This window comes from Pecten maximus, chromosome 9 (assembly GCF_902652985.1).
Source record: "Pecten maximus chromosome 9, xPecMax1.1, whole genome shotgun sequence".
Taxonomy (NCBI): Eukaryota; Metazoa; Mollusca; class Bivalvia; order Pectinida; family Pectinidae; genus Pecten; species Pecten maximus.
The window spans coordinates 19,996,093-20,020,637 of NC_047023.1; the positions used below are offsets into that span (position 1 = coordinate 19,996,093).

At 33.3% G+C, this 24,545-nt stretch overlaps 1 protein-coding gene across 1 annotated transcript in view; it reads right to left on the reverse strand.

Moving 5' to 3' along the window:
* Positions 1-24,545, reverse strand: part of LOC117334493 — a 155,995-nt gene that overhangs the window by 129,661 nt on the left and 1,789 nt on the right. The window contains 1 exon segment of the mRNA XM_033894150.1: positions 17,769-17,850. Coding sequence (XP_033750041.1) covers positions 17,769-17,850 — 82 coding nt within the window.

Below are 24,545 nucleotides of genomic sequence, written 5' to 3' on the forward strand. Positions count from 1 at the left end.
TCAGTGTACAATTTAAATATTCTGCATGTTATAATGTTATACAAAGTAAAGATCCTGATCAACTCCATATCTGATGGTAAACTCTACACTCTTAATTCCTTTTAACATTTCTACACCTTTAAGCATTAACTATCTGAAATATCTCCTGAATTAAAGGAGCACTAATCGTAATGGGACTTTTAAAGGAATTATGAGAAAGATACATTTGGAGGACCTTAATATCCTGATACTATACACATGTATACACATACCTGGTGTCCAGGTGTTCTTTTCCTACACATAATTTGTCACTATGATAATGTCTGTAACAGACAGCTTGTCATTAACATATTGAGACGTCCTTTTTCAGGATGTCATTCTAGTGCTATTGTCAAGATATATATCTATCAGACTATAGGAAAGGTGTTTTAGCTCATTATTCTGAGGCCTAAACAGATCATCATGCAGTCAAAAAATGTGGCTAGTTTTCTTTTTTTATCAATATGTGTACAGACTACCTGTGATATATTTATAGACTGTATGATATATATTAATAAGTTTCCAAGGACTACACTAAATAAACAACAAGTAAACAATGGGTCAGACCAGTACCTTGTTTAATAATATATACAATCAACATGTTTCTCTAATGGTCCACTGAACACTTCTTCATTACGAACATTTATTACAGAAAACGTGTGTTTTAATAGCTTGCTACACAAGAACAGTTGACACAAGAAAAGTAGGTCTGAGGCTTTAAAGATTAAATTGAAAATTACTATAACTGCTTTGCAGTATAGTTTTATAAGGAATCGACTGTGTTGAAATGTTTTCTCATACTTCTACCTGCATCAAACTTCCAATTCTACCACTAATTAACAAAGTGATGGTATTAAGCTCTCTATATACTTTACCTTAATATGGATATGCTGATGTAGCCTGATATTTTTATATAGATTTTATTATCTGTAACACTGAAACAACTGAATGTCACAGCTATTTGATTTTAAACTCGTCCCAAGGACATTTATTAGAATAACCATCTTATATAATTATAAAGAATTTTATGTCCTCCATTCATTAAAATAATTATGATATCTATTATTTTTCATGTCCAAATTTCATGAAGTTTCATTGTCACCAGGACATATGTTAGAAAAAATATAGTAATTTATAAATTTTAAAAAAATGATACTCTGATTTTAACGACACAATACACAGATTTCAATGTTACCGTATCTTTTTTAATTAATGTTAATGTTTTGTCCATACATGCATGGTTCACCTTCAAAAGTCCTTTATGGCACTAATCTTCATTATCATTTCAGTAATCTTGTTCGGATAAGACAATACTTTGTATTTACTGATTAATGAATGCCATTGTCTAACGGATCATATACACGTCCGCACCCTTTAGTATGAGAGCCGATATGCGTTTATTGTATTGATGATATCTACATACTGTGTAGGTCGTCCTTGTCAACCTCTTATTGGAATTATCTACTAAAGTTTAAATTTCAAGGCTTAGTTAGCTTCAAATAAAACTACTTTATCTATTTTTAATTAAAACTAAGCTTTTAGAAAAATATATATTTTAATTAAAATTTAGCTTTTAAAAAAATGCGTAATCAGCATATTTTAATTAAAATTTAGCTTTTAAAAAAATCCGTAATCAGCATTTTATTGCATAGTTTAGATATACATTGGCAGTCATTATGGGACCTGTTAGAACAGCAAGTAGATTACAGGTCACTGCAGATTATATACACCTGATTATGTTTATAACTTCCTGGTACAAAATAAATAATTCATAGAACCGGTGCACAATGTAATCAGTGGAAAGATAAGTGCAGATGTGTTAACTTTGGTCAAATTAACCCTACCTGTCTGTAGTTACATTCAAACTTGTTCTATTTCTTAATTTTGGACTTTTGTAGGAGGATTACTTCAAGGAGGAGAGAAACATACAATAAATATATGCAAATTCAGTAAACATAATTAAGTTTAAAATATTCAATATAGGGGGAAATCTGTTTTAAAAAGCTGTATGAGTGTAGATTTGGCAAGGTTCAATCAGTTTACATGGAACAAATATCCATAGTCAAATTTACTTATTCACATGGTAATTTAAATAAATCCATATCCTGTTTTATATACTCCTACTTCTTTTTATTGCCAATTTTTATTCCACATAGGTATGAAGTCAAAGACAAAACCATATGCCCAGTCTCATAAAAGACACATCAGTGAAAATTTATTGTTATTTGGAAAAGTAAAAAAATCTTTTTAGAAATTTGCAATTTTTTCTATTCATTCAAGCTCAAGCTTTATTGTTTTTTTTATCTTTTCAAAATTATATTTTTAAAATCATGTTCTTTTGTTCACAGAATACAAAATTGCATGTAACCAAGCAAACAGGACAGCAGTAAGTTACTCCCCCCATCCCCCCCCCCCCTTTTTTTTTAAATTTTTTTTTTAATATTGAGCAGCAAATGACATTCCACTTTTAAGACATATAATTTATATCTATAAATTTCATGGTTATATACAGCATATGCAAAAATTAATCAAAGGTCAAACTTCAAAACATATCTTATGAAACTCATTCCACAGTCCCACCTATCCTTAGTAAATATTTAAATATGTCTTAACAATGTTTTCATGATACTGAAACAATATTTATATTTGAAGTGCCGAAACTCAATCCCAAAGTCATAAACACTAAATAAGGTCCTATGTCTTTATAAGTCCAGTTGAACAATATTTATATACCATACAGTATCCTCTGTATAAACACTTAAACAACATATTTATAACAGCTTTTGTCCGTTTTTGATTAAACTTCAGGTGTTCCAAACTCGTGACTGAATTCAACTGAAAAACATAATTTCAGAATTAAAGTACATGCATAAGTTCCCATGTGTCCATGCAGCTTTACCAAGTTCTAAAAGGATCTTAACCTTTCAATGCCTTAGACTGGCACCTCGGAAGGCGAGCGTCAAGCGACCTTTAAAATGGACAATACCTCTTCTTTCGAGTAATCAACACATCTGAAATCATAACCTTTGGTTTCTTGGTTATTCTGAACTATTGATTTATTTGAAAGTGTAGCATCATTTGACCCTTTATGACCTTAAAAGTAAGTCAAGGTTATTCATTTTAATGAACTTGATACTAGTTCAATTCAGTATGCAACTGGCTCAATATCAACCAATCAGTTTCAGAAAGACCTTCAGACTGACCAATTAATTGCAGACACGTCCTCATTTTGACGTCCTCATTTTGACGATTCAGCTTCAGACCATGCAATCAATTAGTTTCAGAGATACAGGCTTAAACTAATCAATTGCAGACAGATGAATTTGGTGTAGGCAGACCTTCGTTTCAACCAATCAGCTTCGGACAGACTTTCAGACTGACCAATCAATTTCAGATAGACCTTCATTTTAACCAATCAGCGTCATAACATGAAAGCAATCAGTTTCTGACATTCTTTAATTTCTGGCCAACTAATCAGTTTCAAACAAACTTGACCGTCATTTTAACCAATTAGCATCAGACCATGAAAGCAATCAATTTCTGACAATCTTCAATTTCTGGCCAACTAATCAGTTTCAAACAAACTTTAAGACTGACCAATCAGCTTTAGACAGACCTTCATTTCAACCAATCAGCTTTAGGCAGACCTTCATTTCAACCAATCACCTTCAGACAGACTTACAGATAGACCAATCATTTTCAGACAGACCTTGAACAGACCAATCAGTCCAGACAAATGTTACCTATCATTCTCACACAGTCACCATTAAATTAAAATCCCAACTTGATGGACTATTTGGCCTAATGCCAGTGACTTAGACAGCACATAAGCCTATCTACAATGTAGCAGTACTGTGAAGTGTGCCCCACCTATAGCACAAGTACTGGAGGACGGCCATACACATACTAATAGCCATCTTCTTACGTGACTATATTTCAATAACACTACCTGAAGGTCATTCACTGATAAATCTTTAAAATATGCCAAATGGAAACTTGATGCAATTATCTGTTGATTTATTTGTATTTAACAAACAATTCTGACATGTAAAGAACTCAACAACGTATTTAGAAATTGAAGTATTAATCACAAAATACTAAGGACTTCCATAATGGAACACCTATAGACCTACTTTGGCCCAAATCTTATGTATATATTGCATACAACATGCATAACAAGAGATAATGTGATTGTGTAAATGGGTGGGTCCTAATGTAGAGATAAATGGCCATGGGAATGATTTAGATTGGGATACGGCTACACCCAGAAAATCGAAACACATGCAGATACATTTATTTTGTTCCATACAAAATTGATTTTTACCCGAATGTTGAGTGATTAATAAAATGTTGTGGTTTTTTTTGTAATTGTTGTGAAGAAATACAGTTAATATTTTTAATATAGGGATTTGACAAGCCTTTTGTAAAACACATTATACCTAATTTGATCACTAAAAGCTTTCCTAAATCCATTACCTTTTTATAATCGGATGATGTAATACCTCCTGTTAATGATTCACTGCTGATATCCTTCACTGTAGCATATAATAGCATTACTTTTAAATTATTGGCATCAGTCAAAGTTTCACATTTTCTTGTCAATTAATTATATATAAATACACATTTTCTGACAACCTTACAATGTCAAATATCCGATTTTATTTGTATTTTTTCAAAAAAGATCCACATTTTTTCATAAGAATGACTCATAAATGGAATCTATATATATTGTAAAAATGTTGTTCATAAATATAGCTGCAATTGAAATCCAATTAAGTATCAATAATTCATCCTTTAACTTGTGCATGATAACACTTCAAAATAATTTTGTAAATGCAGTTATTTCTGAACTTTAGCTGATTTATCTAAATATTTCTATGGTCCAAGGCTGTGGATATATATGTATTAAATACCACAAAATAATTAGTCCAAAGCTGAGAATCTGAAATGCCACAAAGTAATTAATTCAAAGCTGTGAAATATTATAATATAATATCTGATCATACAACACTGTGGTTCTCGTAATATAATATCTTATTATACAACACTGTGATTCTCATAATATACTATCTTATTATACAAGACTGTGTATCTCGTAATAAAATATCTGATTAAACAAGATTGTGGTTCTATTAATATCATGAAATAATTGGCAATGTAAACACTAGAAAGTTCGTTTGGGACGGGAATACACCAACATATAGCATATAATTACTACGCCAATTATTGAGATTATATTTAGTCTTGCTGAAGGTTAACCTTGGACAGGCCAAAGTATAAAATGATACATCTATATTAACATATTTTCTGTACAATAGCCGTCCATTAAAAAGGGATTTTAAATCAAGAAATGACCTATATAAATCAATACCCAAAAGCAAATAATTTTTTGAAATTTAAACAAGGATCTTTTTCGTAAACATTATAAACCTGATCCTTTCACTTAGGTTAACACTTTCTGTCAGTATTTTCTGTTTAATTTATCCAGTTCAATTAGCGATGACTTCCACCGAGTACAAATATTTTGTAATGGTTGTAATTGTCAGGTCTAGGTGTTATTTTAGTGTATTTGAGAATATCAAATGGAGGTTATATCTCAAAGACGTCACAAGTCCTTTCAATAAACTTGACCCACTGCTCACAATTAAATCTCATTCTGTGTCTGAATGGTCTGAATGGTCAGTTGGTCACCTGACCAGTACATACAAAGCTTAAGGTACAAATGTACCAGTTCAGGTGTAAGTTATGGTCCTACAAAAGTGTAGGGAATACAAATATAAACGTTATTTATTTTACAAGAATTGCAAAACAAATTATTTCAACTATTACTTATATTAATCACGCTTGTTGTTCGGATTGAAGAGTGCGAGGGGATTCACCCATGTGGTCGGGCAGATGACCCATACCTTTTCATATGTGATCGGAAAATTGTACCCCTGATTCTGAGGTGAAAGGAAAAGTGTGTTACTATATATACTGTGCTACCCAACTAACCACCCAAGGAATATGAAATTAAACCTCTCCATTTTAAAGAAAAAGACATTCTCTTAAACTGGCTCATTTGGTAGAGTATTCAGTGAAGTCCCTGGTTCAATCTCCAACAAAGGCATTGAAAAACAATTACATTTGCAAAAAAATGATCAGTTCAAACAGAAATATTTGAAGTTTCTAGAACATGATTAGCTAGGAACACAATACAAGTTTGCCACATGCATGCAGCCATATTTATTCTGGATTCAACGTAGTAATTCTTACGTAAGAATTTGTTACTGTATTATTTTAATCACTATTTTAGAATTATCATACAGAAATTTCTAAAGAGAAACAATTATTTTCAAAAATCTACGATTGGCATTCCATGTACATTTTGAATTGCCAGTACAGCTTAAAAAGGAGTTGCCAGATCTAGACGGCAACTGATATACATGTAACGGTAAAAATGTATCGTCAGCATTAAGTTTAAAAAATCAAAGCAATAGTGTAGCCAGTAAAAAAACAGTTGAATCACTACAATTAATGAACACCTTCAAAATGATTTAACATAACATACACAAGAATTCCTTTGTTTTTATACAGACAAACAGGAATGGGATATAACTTCATACTAACAGAACCGGGACACCTTCACTATGAACCAGGAATTTAAAGTAGAATGACTTTGGAACAACCTCCCTATGAACCAGGAAAGTAGAATGACCTTGGAACACCCTCCCTACGAACCAGGAAAGTAGAATGACCTTGGGACACCTTCCCTATGTGCCAAGAAAATAGAATGATTTTGAAACACCCTCCCTATAAACCAGAAAAGTAGAATGACTTCGGAACACTCTCCCTATGAGCATGGAATGTAAATTGACTTTGTACACTCTCCCTATGAACCAGGAAAGTAGAATGACCTTGGAACACTCTCCCTATGAACCAGTAAAGTAGAATGACTTTGGAACACTCTCCCTATGAACCAGGAAAGTAGAATGACCTTGGGACACCTTCACTATGAATCAGGAAAGTAGAATGACTTTGGAACACTCTCCCTATGAGCATGGAATGTAAATTGACTTTGTACACTCTCCCTATGAACTAGGAAAGTAGAATGACCTTGGAACACTCTCCCTATGAACCAGGAAAGTAGAATGACCTTGGAACACTCTCCCTATGAACCAGTAAAGTAGAATGACCTTGGGACACCTTTACTATGAACCAGGAAAGTAGAATGACTTTGGAACACTCTCCCTATGAACCAGTAAAGTAGAATGACCTTGGGACACCTTTACTATATGAACCAGGAAAGTAGAATGACTTTGGAACACTCTCCCTATGAACCAGGAAAGCAGAATGACTTTGGACACCCTCCCTACGAACCAGGAAAGTAGAATGACCTTGGGACACTCTCCCTATGAACCAGGAAAGTAGAATGACCTTGGAACACTCTCCCTACGAACCAGGAAAGTAGAATGACCTTGGGACACCTTCCCTACGAACCAGGAAAGTAGAATGACCTTGGGACACCTTCCCTATGTGCCAAGAAAATAGAATGATTTTGAAACACCCTCCCTATAAACCAGAAAAGTAGAATGACTTCGGAACACTCTCCCTATGAGCATGGAATGTAAATTGACTTTGTACACTCTCCCTATGAACCAGGAAAGTAGAATGACCTTGGAACACTCTCCCTATGAACCAGTAAAGTAGAATGACTTTGGAACACTCTCCCTATGAACCAGGAAAGTAGAATGACCTTGGGACACCTTCACTATGAACCAGGAAAGTAGAATGACCTTGGAACACTCTCCCTATGAGCTAGGAAAGTAGAATGACTTTGGAACACTCTCCCTATGTGCCAGGAAAGTAGAATGACCTTGGAACACTCTCCCTATGTGCCAGGAAAGTAGAATGACCTTGGAACACTCTCCCTATGAACCAGTAAAGTAGAATGACTTTGGAACACCCTCTTTATGAACAAGGAATAAGAAATTACTTTTCAACACCTGCTGTTTAAACTAGGTATGCTTTACAATTTATATGGAGATATCAAAATATGAAAGCAACGCCTGCTTTAGCAGAAAAATAATGCATTTTGTTATTCATAGAAAATTCAAGATAGCGAAAACCTTGAATTATATCGGTTTCTGCTTCTTTCATGTAAAGTAAAGCTAAACTAAATCAACATGAATTTAAAAGGTCAAACCAGGTGTGTAATGATTTGTTGTTAGTGTGCAACTTCTTAAAGCTATAATTCATGTCACAAAAATCACCTTATTTCAATCCAATTTAATCTATAGAACTTAAAAAAAATATCCTTATTTCACCATCCTGAATATTGTTATTCAATGCCAGTGTGTTGAATACATCAAAACCATGGTCCAAAATCAACAAATACATGGTAATTCATTCAATGTCAAGAGAGATCAGGTTTTAAAATGGAGACACTATATGAGACCAACCAGAAACCAAATTAATCCCAGTCATGCAATGATACAACAAATTTAAATCTTTAAGAAATTTTTAACAAACACATAGGTATAATGTACTATTATTGGGTGTGTTACATAAATTAACGGGAAATTCTCTTAAGGAATTGTATGTGATACTAATAATATAAATACTTATAACAACATTCCTTCTAGCCAAGTTATTTCACAATCACCTGAAAGCCTGTCTCTACTGTATCATACATTTAACATAATTCCCACGTTTCCGACTCTCTGTGCTTTAAGACATACACCCTATCTATATTCTGGTAAGTTTGAAATTTTTACCTGACAGTAAAGTACATTGACATTACAGATTACCTGTATAATGCAATAGAGAAAAATTTGTAATATTGACGTACACCTGTATAAGATACTTGAGTAACATTTAAATTCAAGTATATGATTTAATTCAAATGATACCATCAGAAAAGAAGAAAAATTAAATGAAAATTAGCTCACCCATTTTTTTTCATACAGGTAAGAAATATCTATGTTACTAAAAATTCTTGAAAACCTTATCTATCCAATACAAACAGGTACAATTTTTTGTCAAAATAAAATAAATGTACCAGCTGACAACCGAAAAGTTGTGCTTGTTTGTACAGACATGCAGAGTGCTGTCCTCAGAACGACATGGAGGTTTACAGGTAGTGCTGTAACGATACATCGATACGTATCGATATATGTTCGTTTTTTGCCGAGATACGATACATCGATACAGTCATCCCTGTATCGTAATATCGCTGGCATGGGTGCGGGTCCATGTAACACATTTGATACAGTGAATCGAGCGCGCCGAAGCGCACCGTCAGTAAAACGCTTGTAACCGGATTGTATGAAAGTCGCCAATGTAGAGCGCCTTGATGATTGCGAATAAATATGGACAATGGCTAACGCTGACAGCCATGTGTAATTCCGTTTAACTTTATCACTCTATCTATATCTATATCTCAGTACTAAACCTCCTCCGACTTGTAAATCAAAGATATTCGTTGACTTGAAACAAGTCAAGGGTCCACGGCACATGGAACTTACCTATCGAAGTAGAGTATTCAGTATTGCCGTATTCACATAATGGGAGGCGGAGTTAACGTATTCCGGGAACACAATAACTTGAATTCGCATTAAATCGGCATCACCCTCATTTGACAATTTTACACCACCAGCAAGACAAGTATTGAAAACCGAAAACCGTGGACAGGTTTAACACAAATAAAGCCGAAAACCACTATGTTTAAAAGCCAATAGCAAACATGCTACATGATGTATCGATAACTAGTTTATAATAAATGATCTGCGCCCTTTTCGGCAGTGGAAATGAATGTTTCCGTGAGTTGTAACTTGTTGCACGTTGTTGACCCAAGGTATAACATTCAGAGTCGACAATGTTTCAGTGACAAGACTCAAGAGTCCTGTTTATATTTGACATTTATTTAGATCTGTTTAATTCTACTGTTTTTGTTAAAAATGTGTTCAATGAGTGTCATTAAAACTTCAGATTGAACGTTAAATATTGTTTGATTTGTTTCGATTGATGACAATTTCACGTATACGCGATACGTATCGTATCGTGATGTCTGTATCGCAATACGTATCGTATCATGACATTGTTGCTGATACACAGCACTATTTACGTATCGTATCGTGATGTCTGTATCGCAATACGTATCGTATCATGACATTGTTGCCGATACACAGCACTATTTACAGGAGCACAAAATTTTATAACTTAGAATATATTTTGATGGTGGCATTTTGTGATCTTTAAGAATTTTAACATGTTATGATTTTTAAGTACTTTGTGATATGATTTACAAAGCCAACTCATGTTTGTAAAAAGAAAGGGTCTTTAATGTACCTCATCATTAAATTCCTCAAAGGAGGTACATTGACACCTGGAGTGTCACATCGCATTATTGGGTGTGAAAATGGCAAAATATCAGAATAATTAAAACATTAAATACAGTACAGTTAAAATAACTTGACATTTCTGGAAAATAATGATAATCAACTTATTCCAAAGATTTCAGAGTAAACTTAGACATATCAGCTAGTGTGCAATGTCTAGTATCACAGTAATTAAACATATCAGCTAGTGTGCAATGTCTAGTATCACAGTAATAAGCTGAAGTTAACTCCTCAGTAATCTTGTTTTAAGTCTTATACTGGAGTACCTGTATATGACCTTTTGTAATGTCCCTATTATAACACCTGTATATAGGCGGTATATAAATCTGATAAGACCTATGTTTATCAACCAAGCAGTGCTTAGACATTTCCGTATAAGAATTTAAAAGCTCTATTTATAGGACACACAATAAGACCTGCCTGTTTTACCAATGAAACAAAAGGCCTAAAATGTAACAATTGAAGTATAATTCAATAAAATAAAAGAACTGTCTAAATATATTTTGCACAATGAATAAGATATTCTTTTTTTAGATCAAATGTCAGACCTAAACTGAAATAGGTTCCCCATTCCTGAACCCTTCCTTTGTTTCTATACAAACCTACAATGTATACATGTATACCGACCGACCGAGTTGTAATAGACAGGAAAAGCTTAGGTGTTTAAAATGGTGGACTTTGGCTAAATTCTGGCCACAACAGACCCTTTGTCAATAAAACAATCTCCTATGCTTTGTTATGTAACTTTGACGGTTTAAAGAAATGTGAGTTTCCAGGTAAGGAACATAGAAATTTATCATTGTTAACTTTATTTTCCTTATCTCCATTGGTTAAAAAACCCATCTATGACAGAACTGACATAAAAGCATAAATTTCAAAGGTGGTGTACTGGTTCAGTACAAGTAAAGGTCGTCTGGTTGGCCACAATTTACCTAAATATTACATAACAGTTGGTCAGTCCAAACCCTAGCCATCTTTGTAACCCATCGTGGGTAACCCACGGCCCTGACGCTCACGTTACCCAAGGAAGGTAACCCACGGCCCTGACGCTCACGTTACCCAAGGAAGGTAACCCACGGCCCTGACGCTCACGTTACCCAAGGAAGGTAACCCACGGCCCTGACGCTCACGTTACCCAAGGAAGGTAACCCACGGCCCTGACGCTCACGTTACCCAAGGAAGGTAACCCACGGCCCTGACGCTCACGTTACCCAAGGAAGGTTACCCACGGCCCTGACGCTCACGTTACCCAAGGAAGGTAACCCACGGCCCTGACGCTCACGTTACCCAAGGAAGGTAACCCACGGCCCTGACGCTCACGTTACCCAAGGAAGGTAACCCACGGCCCTGACGCTCACGTTACCCAAGGAAGGTAACCCACGGCCCTGACGCTCACGTTACCCAAGGAAGGTAACCCACGGCCCTGACGCTCACGTTACCCAAGGAAGGTAACCCACGGCCCTGACGCTCACGTTACCCAAGGAAGGTAACCCACGGCCCTGACGCTCACGTTACCCAAGGAAGGTAACCCACGGCCCTGACGCTCACGTTACCCAAGGAAGTTAACCCACGGCCCTGACGCTCACGTTACCCAAGGAAGGTAACCCACGGCCCTGACGCTCACGTTACCCAAGGAAGGTAACCCACGGCCCTGACGCTCACGTTACCCAAGGAAGGTAACCCACGGCCCTGACGCTCACGTTACCCAAGGAAGAATTCTTCTAATGTTATCTAACCCACTTATCAAGATTTCCTTTCCAGGACAACTAAACACCCCAGTGTGAAAAACAATGCAGACTTTGTTTTGTGGAGTTATCTAATGTGAAATGTTATTGATTTCTATACCTGCTTTATAAACATTAACAGTATTTATCACATAAATGTAGATTTAGCATGCAACTGAAGGTATTTCTGATATTTATTTTGTATGCTTTAATTTTCAAGCTTTAAAATATGTAATATATTCTATTTTAATTATGATATACAATTCAATTATATTATATATAAATATAAAAACTAGAGGTATTAAATTATGTTATCCCCTAACAGATTTAAAAGTTTTGTTCCTTTTATTCACATAATTCATTTTACTGTAATTGAAGAAATAAATTCACTAAACACACGAAGGTCATTCGACCACCAAGATTTCCTTCACATGTATGATTCTGTAATGCTTTTGATATTTATGAAATAATTGAAAAGTAAATTTAAAGCTGACAGTGCAAGTTAAAAAGCATCCAATTGAAATTAAAAAAAAAAAATACATGTACAGATTTCCAAAAATAGTTTCCGAGACAATCCCCAGTTATGGTAGTGTCGTATCTAAGGACGGGAAGACATTTTTCTTTTTTGTTATGCGTGGATACAACCAAGCCGCCGCTGCTATAAAAAGAACGTGCTCCGTCACACTCGCATTCACTCTAACCTCAGGTGTTCACGGTGACACACCTGTATCTTCTACACTATATCTGTACACCACGTGACCGACACCAAACAGAAGCACTTACCTGTAACTTGAGCAGAAAGATGGTCAGTGTCTCTCAATTTTCTTTCAAATCTTGTCGAAAATAAAGTCTCCAAATAAATGCTTGAAAATGCATAACGAATTAATCCCAAATACTCTATCCATCTTCTCACATGTTTTTCGTGGGTGAAGCCATTTTCATACCAAGTAAATAGTCCGAGGAGTTCCGATTTTTACTGGTATCCTACACTAGCACTCCTCGGATGTTTTCCTATTGTCTACACTACACTAGGGCTGTTGTGCGGTTTTATCACGTTTTAATTGCGTTATGGCACGTGCACAAATAATGCATTTGTACGAAGACACGGAAAATATTTCGATGGAAACTATGGATATAATGATGTAACAGTTGTAAAGTTGTTCTTGCTGCATATCCCACTGGAAAGACTCAGGTAGGAATTTACTCATATTTACTCTGTTTATAATTTCATTAGGTACATGTTTTGTTGGGGCCCAAATTGTTTGTATTGTCAATACTTTCTTTTCTTTCTTTTATTGTAAAATAAAATATATATGTATATATATAAAGTTACCTCTTCAAATTCCATATTCAAGTTCCGTAATGTGAACAAAAACTCATTTGCGTTTGTATTGAGAACGTATACTATGTATAATGGAGAGATGTGTCGCTATGCGCATGTATCGATAGACTGATACTCAATGAATGCACGCGCTTTTATAGCGGCTGGTATCTACGCATAACAAAAAACAAAAATGTCTGCCCGTCCTTAGATACGACACAACCATAATTGGGGGATGTCTCGGAAACGATTTTTGGAAATCTGTACATGTATTACTTTTTTTTAATCTCAATTGGATGCTTTTTAACTTGCACTGTCAGCTTTAAGGAAATAACCCTATACATATAGTTAATATATAAAATTTGTGAAATTAAAACTTCGTGGAAATAGCAATTAACATTTACAGTACATAAATGAATAATTTTGAATTGGAGATCCAACTAAAGTATTTCCCATCTCCAATATAGCAGATTCTTGAAATGGTCTTCACAAAATAAAGCCTTTGAAAAAAGTCTGGAATCATACAAATCCCTCGCTGTTATGTGTGTTGACAATTAACCTACATTTATAACACCTAAATCCAGAAGTCCAGCACTTTTATCTCAACAGGTCCTATCTATGACTTTCCAAATCAGAATTTCATTTACATTAACACCACCAAACATCTATCGTAATCTGGCGTTATTGAAATAAGAATGTAATCTGACTGTATTGAGGCGGTTAATATTGCAAGAACAGACATAAAAATCATATAAATGTTTGAAGTAGCTTCATCCGGAAAATCTACGTCAAATGTAACAGCAATGGCTTTCACGAAACTCAATATCAACAACCTAATAAAGTTTGAAAGCTATCAGTTGGTCATTTATTGAGAAATACCTTCTCTGCTGGACATTTCTGACCTTTGCACCTCATTCACAATGCCAATAAATTCTAAAAATATTTAGTAAAATGTACTGCTTCATTTAACCCTATAGATGATGACTAAATCAATTCAGTCGACATAGTTTAGTAATCGGACGTAAACATGTATGCCAATTCTGTAGTATACAACACTAAATGTGTTGCAGATCACCATATCAATACCAACGGAAGCTTTGATCAGAAATCTTCACGTCGCGTACTTCGGTTAATTGCGATATACAAGGGTGCCGACACAACCTCTGTGCAGAATGCCCAATGTAATGGGAGGAATATTGATTTTTCAATGTTTCATGCATGATTAAGTCAGAAGAATCTTTCATCTCTCTGGCTGATTGGATAATAGAGTCAAACTGCATATAATTAAATTATTAACAGTTCCAAAGAATCTTTAAAGAAAATTATGATGCTCTGATTACATTAAGAAACACTAGAGTTATTTTTTCTTAACAAAGCATTTTAATATTCATAATTTTATACAATAATTGTTTGAAATGCAAAAATAAAACTTTTATGAGACAGTTACAGAGAATTTGATTAAGTTCCAAGATCAGCTTGGTGGAATAAAAATAATTCAGTAGGAAAATGTTAACACATTGTAATGAAATACATAAATTGTGCAGAGTCATGTACATATTAAAGACTGGAAGTTTCGCATGAGCTGGTATGTATTTAACCAATATTATCCTTAGGATAGAAATCAATATAGAGAGGAATCTGATTATTTGTTTTCTAGTGTAATGTCATCTACCCATCAAATCTATAATCAGTGATCCTTCTACTAATATCTATTTACATAGAAAACCATTATCACCGACAGCGCCATTAGCATCAACACAACCCGCATTCAGTACACTGTCCAATGAATTCATTCATATCACAAACACATTAACCTCCTGATCAACAGATACAATAAAGGGTAAACAAAATATATACGTTAATTTCAATGGGCTTAATGTATTCTTATAAAAAAATGGAGGAATAGAGAAGGAAACAACATAGTGTGTTACTTACAGACAGGTTAAAGGTGGGATATTGTCTTTATAGACAGGTAAATAATGGTGGGATATTGTCTTTATAGACAGGTAAATAATGGTGGGATATTGTCTTTATAGACAGGTAAATAATGGTGGGATATTGTCTTTATAGACAGGTAAAAGGTGGGATATTGTCTTTATAGACAGGTAAACAGTGGTGGGATATTGTCTTTATAAACAGGTATATAGTGGAGAGATATTGTCTTTATAGACAGGTATATAGTGGTGGGATATTGTCTTTATAGACAGGTATATAGTGGTGGGATATTGTCTTTATATAGACAGGTATATAGTGGTGGGATATTGTGTTTATATAGACAGGTATATAATGGTGGGATATTGTCTTTATAGACAGGTATATAGTGGTGAGATATTGTCTTTATAGACAGGTATATAGTGGTGGGATATTGTCTTTATAGACAGGTATATAGTGGTGGGGTATTGTCTTTATAGACAGGTATATAGTGGTGAGATATTGTCTTTATAGACAGGTATATAGTGGTGGGGTATTGTCTTTATAGACAGGTATATAGTGGTCGGGTATTGTCTTTATAGACAGGTAAATAGTGGTCGGGTATTGCCTTGAAAGGTAAACAGTGGGGGAATATTGTCTTTATAGACAGGTATATAGTGGTGGGGTATTGTCCTAATAAACAGGTATATAGTGGAGAGATATTGTCTTTATAGACAGGTATATATATAGTGGTGGGATATTGTCTTTATTGACAGGTAGATTATTCTATCATGACTGCACAGCCACTCGACTGCTGACAATCTTTGTTATGTACATATGACAAGACGGACAGAGAGGAAAACTATATACCCTACCGGTAGACAGACAGAGAGTAAACTATATACCCTACCGGTAGACTGACAGAGAGTAAACTATATACCCTACCGGTAGACGGACAGAGAGTTAACTATATACCCTACCGGTAGACGGACAGAGAGTAAACTATATACCCTACCGGTAGACGGACAGAGAGTAAACTATATACCCTACCGGTAGACGGACAGAGAGTAAACTATATACCCTACCGGTAGACGGACAGAGAGTAAACTATATACCCTACCGGTAGACGGACAGAGAGTAAACTATATACCCTACCGGTAGACGGACAGAGAGTAAACTATATACCCTACCGGTAGACGGACAGAGAGTAAACTATATACCCTACCGGTAGACGGACACAGAGGAAAACTATATACCCTACCGGTAGACGGACAGAGAGTAAACTATATACCCTACCGGTAGACGGACAGAGAGTAAACTATATACCCTACCGGTAGACGGACAGAGAGTAAACTATATACCCTACCGGTAGACGGACAGAGAGTAAACTATATACCCTACCGGTAGACGGACAGAGAGTAAACTATATACCCTACCGGTAGACGGACAGAGAGTAAACTATATACCCTACCGGTAGACGGACAGAGAGTAAACTATATACCCTACCGGTTTCAGTGGTTGCTATAAATATGGAACCACAAATATAAATACAACAAATATTGTTGTATTTATTATTGTTATAGTATTGTGGCATGGGCTAACCACATAAGTTTGTACCCACAGAATAATTTGAAAGCTTCAAACCACGAAAGAAAGTTAACACGAACATTTCATGATATATACGTTGACACAGGACATCAACCCATCTACATTCCAATATGCATACAGATTTGATTAGATGATGTAAGCAAATATTTACATTGTTTTATGACTACCATTAAAATCTCCAATATCATAATAAAACGACCATTTTAAGCTGGTCATAACAGAGGCGCGGGTTAGACTTTGTCTGTGTATCGTTATATAAAAAGCTTATTTTGATTGACATCCAGTATATTTACATTGTAGGTCATCATTGACGCTCAAGGGATTACTTTCCCGTTAGCTCTTTAATTTCAGAAATAGAGAATAAACTTAAAATGACATAGAGACAGATCTAGAGCAGTCTTATATCTCAAAGTTTAAATGGAGTATTTTAATCGTTTTTTTCTTTTTTTTTAATAATGCATATATATGTAGCTATAATTAACTAAAAACTCAAAAGATCAATTGTTTAATGAATCAAAAATATCTGAAATAAATTGAAGATGAAATACATTTGTAAGTTCAGTTATTGAAAAGTCATATTTACGCGACTATAACTGCAGATTTCATAGTCAGGAAATGGTGATGTCGTCCTATATAGCTATATATAGTAGTGAAGAAGGCTTATTACGTCTGATAATATTGTTTACGTCTGATAATATTTCCAGTGAGCTATATATAGTCGCTTAAAGAAACAAATTTAAATCAGAAGCTATGATCTGTTTATCACATACTGCCAGCATTATTCCAAAGAAATGTACTTATACTTACTAATATCCAGAATTACAGGTATGACATGTGACATTTGCATTATCATAGAATTCACCCACAGCACAAGATCCAGACACGGAATCTACAAAACAATACAAAACAATTACATCATATTGTAATCAGGATTATTATTTTTCTGTATCATACAATAACATTACATAAAAAGTGATTCAACACAAAGACTAGCTAGAGCATTTATACCTTACAAAACAATTACACACCTGTTAACATAACATCAAAATGGTGACTATTTATATTTATTACATAATGCGTTTGATTTTCCTTAACTATACGCATAAGGTATATTATGAACAAGTGCACGACCAAAATGACTATTGCACTGTCATGTGCGACCTATTGAACACCTGTGACGTTTCGGAATTTGGTCACGTGCGAACTACTGAACATCTGGGATGTTTCAAAATTAGTCCTACCCTTTCAAGCATCTAAGATATATTTGTATAATATATACCTACAACATTTTACAGACTCCTCACCTATAGAAAATGTCTCCTTTCGTTGTATGTTTCTTTTATCAAAAACCTAATTTTTTATCAATTAAAACATTATTCAAGTGTTATCAGTACAAAAACTATTATATTTTCAGTATATATATTTAATTAACAGTGTATATTACTAACACAAAATAATATTACATATATATTACATTTCTCTATTTCGAATTCTTTGAAAAGAAGACAACTCATGTCCTGAAAATAGACCACCTTAATTTATAATCATTTCTCAGAACACACTTTAAATTTCACTTTCAATATTGTAAAATCGAAATATTTTTTAATGATTTGAAAAGAACTATTTTCCTGGCGTCTGAAGATTGAATTTTCAATATTATATAATTTTATTATCTATGGGACAAAACATGCCTAGAAATAATAGCTTTGTAATGAGCCAAGACAAATCTCAGGTATTTCTATGAAAGGTGTTATTGTGTATTTGACAAGGGGGCTGTGCTGCCACCCAAACTGTCATTGTCCATAAATATCTTTCATGTAATGTACATAATTCCACCCAAGTTTTCTCAGTTTACCAATAAAGCTGGCACATTTTCAAATAGCATTTTCTCAAGTTTCAATTTGTCAGTCTCTAATTGTTTACTACGTATATACAAGCATATAAAGACGTACAGTTGTGCCAAATCGGCTTTAAATATTGGGTAAAAATGTGTAAACACAGAGAAATGCACTGGTACAGTTTTGTCTCATCTATTTTTCTGTTAACATATATAATTAGTTTTACTTATATTAGGGCTTATATCCTGTTTCTCAATTCTTCACTTTCCCTGATAGCATTAAGAAATGTAAGTAGGTTCCAGTGATTTATATACAGTAAAAAAGAATGTCAGACATTGTAATAAGGAATCATACTCCATTGTCTAAAGACAGATAACATGTAATTAAGTGTTCTAAGCACTGGACATAATTGTAATTATTTCAAATAAGTGAACTTTACTGGATGATTTTAAATGTTCCTCATTTAGTGATCAATCTACGAGTCTTTTAAAACAATGAGTCCCATAATATTAAATTAAAATATATCCAGAAATTCTGCAAGTCCCATCAAAATTCCATGGGTACATGACTTTGGCCTCACATGTAGTTTCATCACTGTTTATTCAATAGTCTTCAGAAGTGTTCATCAATTAACTTAAAAGTGGTCTTAAATCAATGTTATCATTAAAGAATACCTAATTTTATACAGTTTAAGATAAGTGCTTTTAACTCAATAAATGTTAATCAAACATTATATAAAACACTACTATTTTAATACCCTAATTGCTCTGGATGGCATGCGACCATGATATTGAGGTAGCCACCAACTACCACAAGGAGACATTGGTGATAAACCCTCAAAAGAAACTATCTAACTTAATAGATATTATAAAAGTGCTACTAACTCGAGCTCAATAAATTGGAAATGGTTTTCTTAACTCAATGTACAAGTGGTTTTCTTAATTCAATGAATTGTAAGTGGTTTTCTTAACTCAATGAATTACAAATAGTTTTCCTATCTCACATATATATTGCTCCTAATTTAACTCAACAGAATTTAAACTCCTCCTAAACTCAACAGGTTTTATATCTGTTCCTAACTCAACATAGTTATAACTAATTAAACAGAGTTTATAACTACTCCTAATTATAAACTCAACAGAGTTTATAACTACTAACTCAACAGAGTTTATAACTATACTCCTAACTAAACAGAGTTTATAACTACTCCTAATTATAAACTCAACAGAGTTTATAACTACTCGTAACTCAACAGAGTTTATAACTACTCGTAACTCAACAGAGTTTATAACTACTCCTAACTCAACTGAGTTTATAACTACTAAGTCAACAGAGTTTATAACTCTAACTAAACAGAGTTTATAACTCTAACTAAACAGAGTTTATAACTCTAACTAAACAGAGTTTATAACTCTAACTAAACATAGTTTATAACTACTCCTAACTAAACAGAGTTTATAACTCTAACTAAACAGAGTTTATAACTCTAACTAAACAGAGTTTATAACTCTAACTCAACATAGTTTATAACTCTAACTCAACAGAGTTTATAACTACTCCTAACTAAACAGAGTTTATAACTCTAACTAAACAGAGTTTATAACTCTAACTAAACATAGTTTATAACTCTAACTAAACAGAGTTTATAACTCTAACTAAACAGAGTTTATAACTCTAACTAAACATAGTTTATAACTCTAACTAAACAGAGTTTATAACTCTAACTAAACAGAGTTTATAACTCTAACTAAACATAGTTTATAACTCTAACTAAACAGAGTTTATAACTCTAACTAAACATAGTTTATAACTACTCCTAACTAAACAGAGTTTATAACTCTAACTAAACATAGTTTATAACTCTAACTAAACAGAGTTTATAACTCTAACTAAACAGAGTTTATAACTCTAACTAAACAGAGTTTATAACTCTAACTAAACATAGTTTATAACTACTAACTAAACAGAGTTTATAACTCTAACTAAACAGAGTTTATAACTCTAACTAAACAGAGTTTATAACTCTAACTAAACAGAGTTTATAACTCTAACTAAACTGAGTTTATAACTAATCGTAACTCAACAGAGTTTATAACTACTCGTAACTCAACAGAGTTTATAACTACTCCTAACTAAACATAGTTTATAACTACTCCTAACTAAACAGAGTTTATAACTCTAACTAAACAGAGTTTATAACTCTAACTAAACATAGTTTATAACTAATCGTAACTCAACAGAGTTTATAACTCTAACTAAACAGAGTTTATAACTCTAACTAAACATAGTTTATAACTCTAACTAAACATAGTTTATAACTACTCCTAACTCAACAGAGTTTATAACTACTCCTAATTATAACTCAGCAGAGTTTATATTTGCTCCTTATACAACAGGTTTTATAACTGCTCCTATAACACAACAAAGTTTATAACAGCCCCTAACTCAATGGAATATTAACTCTTAACTAAACAGATTTCACAACTACTCCTAGCTCAACAATTCATGTAACAAAGACTCCTAACACAATGAGTTATATATAAGCATGTTCCTTACAATGGCATAACTGTTCCTAACTCAACTGAGTTTATAACTACTCCTAACTCAACAGAGTTTATAACTACTCCTAAATCAACAGAGTTTATAACTCTAACTAAACAGAGTTTATAACTCTAACTAAACAGAGTTTATAACTACTCCTAACTCAACAGAGTTTATAACTCTAACTAAACATAGTTTATAACTACTCCTAACTAAACAGAGTTTATAACTCTAACTAAACATAGTTTATAACTACTCCTAACTAAACAGAGTTTATAACTCTAACTAAACAGAGTTTATAACTCTAACTAAACAGAGTTTATAACTCTAACTAAACAGAGTTTATAACTCTAACTAAACATAGTTTATAACTCTAACTAAACATAGTTTATAACTCTAACTAAACAGAGTTTATAACTACTCCTAACTAAACAGAGTTTATAACTCTAACTAAACAGAGTTTATAACTCTAACTAAACAGAGTTTATAACTCTAACTAAACATAGTTTATAACTCTAACTAAACATAGTTTATAACTACTCCTAACTCAACAGAGTTTATAACTACTCCTAATTATAACTCAGCAGAGTTTATATTTGCTCCTTATACAACAGGTTTTATAACTGCTCCTATAACACAACAAAGTTTATAACAGCCCCTTACTCAATGGAATATTAACTCTTAACTAAACAGATTTCACAACTACTCCTAGCTCAACAATTCATGTAACAAAGACTCCTAACACAATGAGTTATATATAAGCATGTTCCTTACAATGGCATAACTGTTCCTAACTCAACTGAGTTTATAACTACTCCTAACTCAACAGAGTTTATAACTACTCCTAAATCAACAGAGTTTATAACTCTAACTCAACAGAGTTTATAACTACTCGTAACTCAACAGAGTTTATAACTACTCGTAACTCAACAGAGTTTATAACTACTCCTAACTAAACAGAGTTTATAACTACTCGTAACTCAACAGAGTTTATAACTACTCGTAACTCAACAGAGTTTATAACTACTCATAACTCAACAGAGTTTATAACTACTCGTAACTCAACAGAGTTTATAACTACTCCTAATTATAACTCAGCAGAGTTTATAACTACTCCTAACTCAACAGAGTTTATAACTACTCGTAACTCAACAGAGTTTATAACTACTCGTAACTAAACAGAGTTTATAACTACTCGTAACTCAACATAGTTTATAACTACTCATAACTCAACTGAGTTTATAACTAATCATAACTCAACAGAGTTTATAACTACTCCTAACTCAACAGAGTTTATAACTATTCCTAACTCAACTGAGTTTATAACTACTCCTAACTCAACTGAGTTCATAGCTACTCCTAACTCAACAGAGTTTATAACTACTCCTAACTCAACAGAGTTTATAACTACTAACTCAACTGAGTTTATAACTACTCCTAACTCAACTGAGTTTATAACTACTCCTAACTCAACAGAGTTTATAACTACTCCTAACTAAACAGAGTTTATAACTACTCGTAACTCAACAGAGTTTATAACTACTCGTAACTAAACAGAGTTAATAACTACTCTTAACTCAACAGAGTTTATAACTACTCGTAACTCAACAGAGTTTATAACTACTCGTAACTCAACAGAGTTTATAACTACTCGTAACTCAACAGAGTTTATAACTACTCCTAATTATAACTCAGCAGAGTTTATAACTACTCCTAACTCAACAGAGTTTATAACTACTCGTAACTCAACAGAGTTTATAACTACTCGTAACTCAACATAGTTTATAACTACTCATAACTCAACTGAGTTTATAACTAATCATAACTCAACAGAGTTTATAACTACTCCTAACTCAACAGAGTTTATAACTATTCCTAACTCAACTGAGTTTATAACTACTCCTAACTCAACTGAGTTTATAGCTACTCCTAACTCAACAGAGTTTATAACTACTCGTAACTCAACAGAGTTTATAACTACTCCTAACTCAACTGAGTTTATAACTACTCGTAACTCAACTGAGTTTATAACTACTCCTAACTCAACAGAGTTTATAACTAATCGTAACTCAACTGAGTTTATAACTAATCGTAACTCAACTGAGTTTATAACTACTCCTAACTAAACAGAGTTTATAACTCTAACTAAACAGAGTTTATAACTCTAACTAAACATAGTTTATAACTCTAACTAAACATAGTTTATAACTCTAACTAAACAGAGTTTATAACTCTAACTAAACAGAGTTTATAACTACTCCTAACTCAACAGAGTTTATAACTACTCCTAATTATAACTCAGCAGAGTTTATAACTACTCCTAATTATAACTCAACAGAGTTTATAACTACTCCTAACTAAACATAGTTTATAACTACTAACTAAACATAGTTTATAACTCTAACTAAACAGAGTTTATAACTCTAACTAAACAGAGTTTATAACTACTCCTAACTCAACAGAGTTTATAACTACTCCTAATTATAACTCAGCAGAGTTTATAACTACTCCTAATTATAACTCAACATAGTTTATAACTACTCCTAACTAAACATAGTTTATAACTACTCCTAACTAAACATAGTTTATAACTCTAACTAAACATAGTTTATAACTCTAACTAAACAGAGTTTATAACTACTCCTAACTCAACAGAGTTTATAACTCTAACTAAACAGAGTTTATAACTCTAACTAAACAGAGTTTATAACTCTAACTAAACATAGTTTATAACTCTAACTAAACATAGTTTATAACTCTAACTAAACATAGTTTATAACTACTCCTAACTCAACAGAGTTTATAACTACTCCTAATTATAACTCAGCAGAGTTTATATTTGCTCCTTATACAACAGGTTTTATAACTGCTCCTATAACACAACAAAGTTTATAACAGCCCCTTACTCAATGGAATATTAACTCTTAACTAAACAGATTTCACAACTACTCCTAGCTCAACAATTCATGTAACAAAGACTCCTAACACAATGTCGAGTTATATATAAGCATGTTCCTTACAATGGCATAACTGTTCCATAGACAAGGTACCGGTGCAGTAAGTGAACTTTACTCAAAACACTGGTACGATTAACAGTCAATCTGCCAATCTCAATATAGGATAGGTAGTGCGCATGCACATGCTTCAATCTAATTTCATTGATTTTTTTTTAATATTAGTGATCTTAACTTCATAGATTTAATAG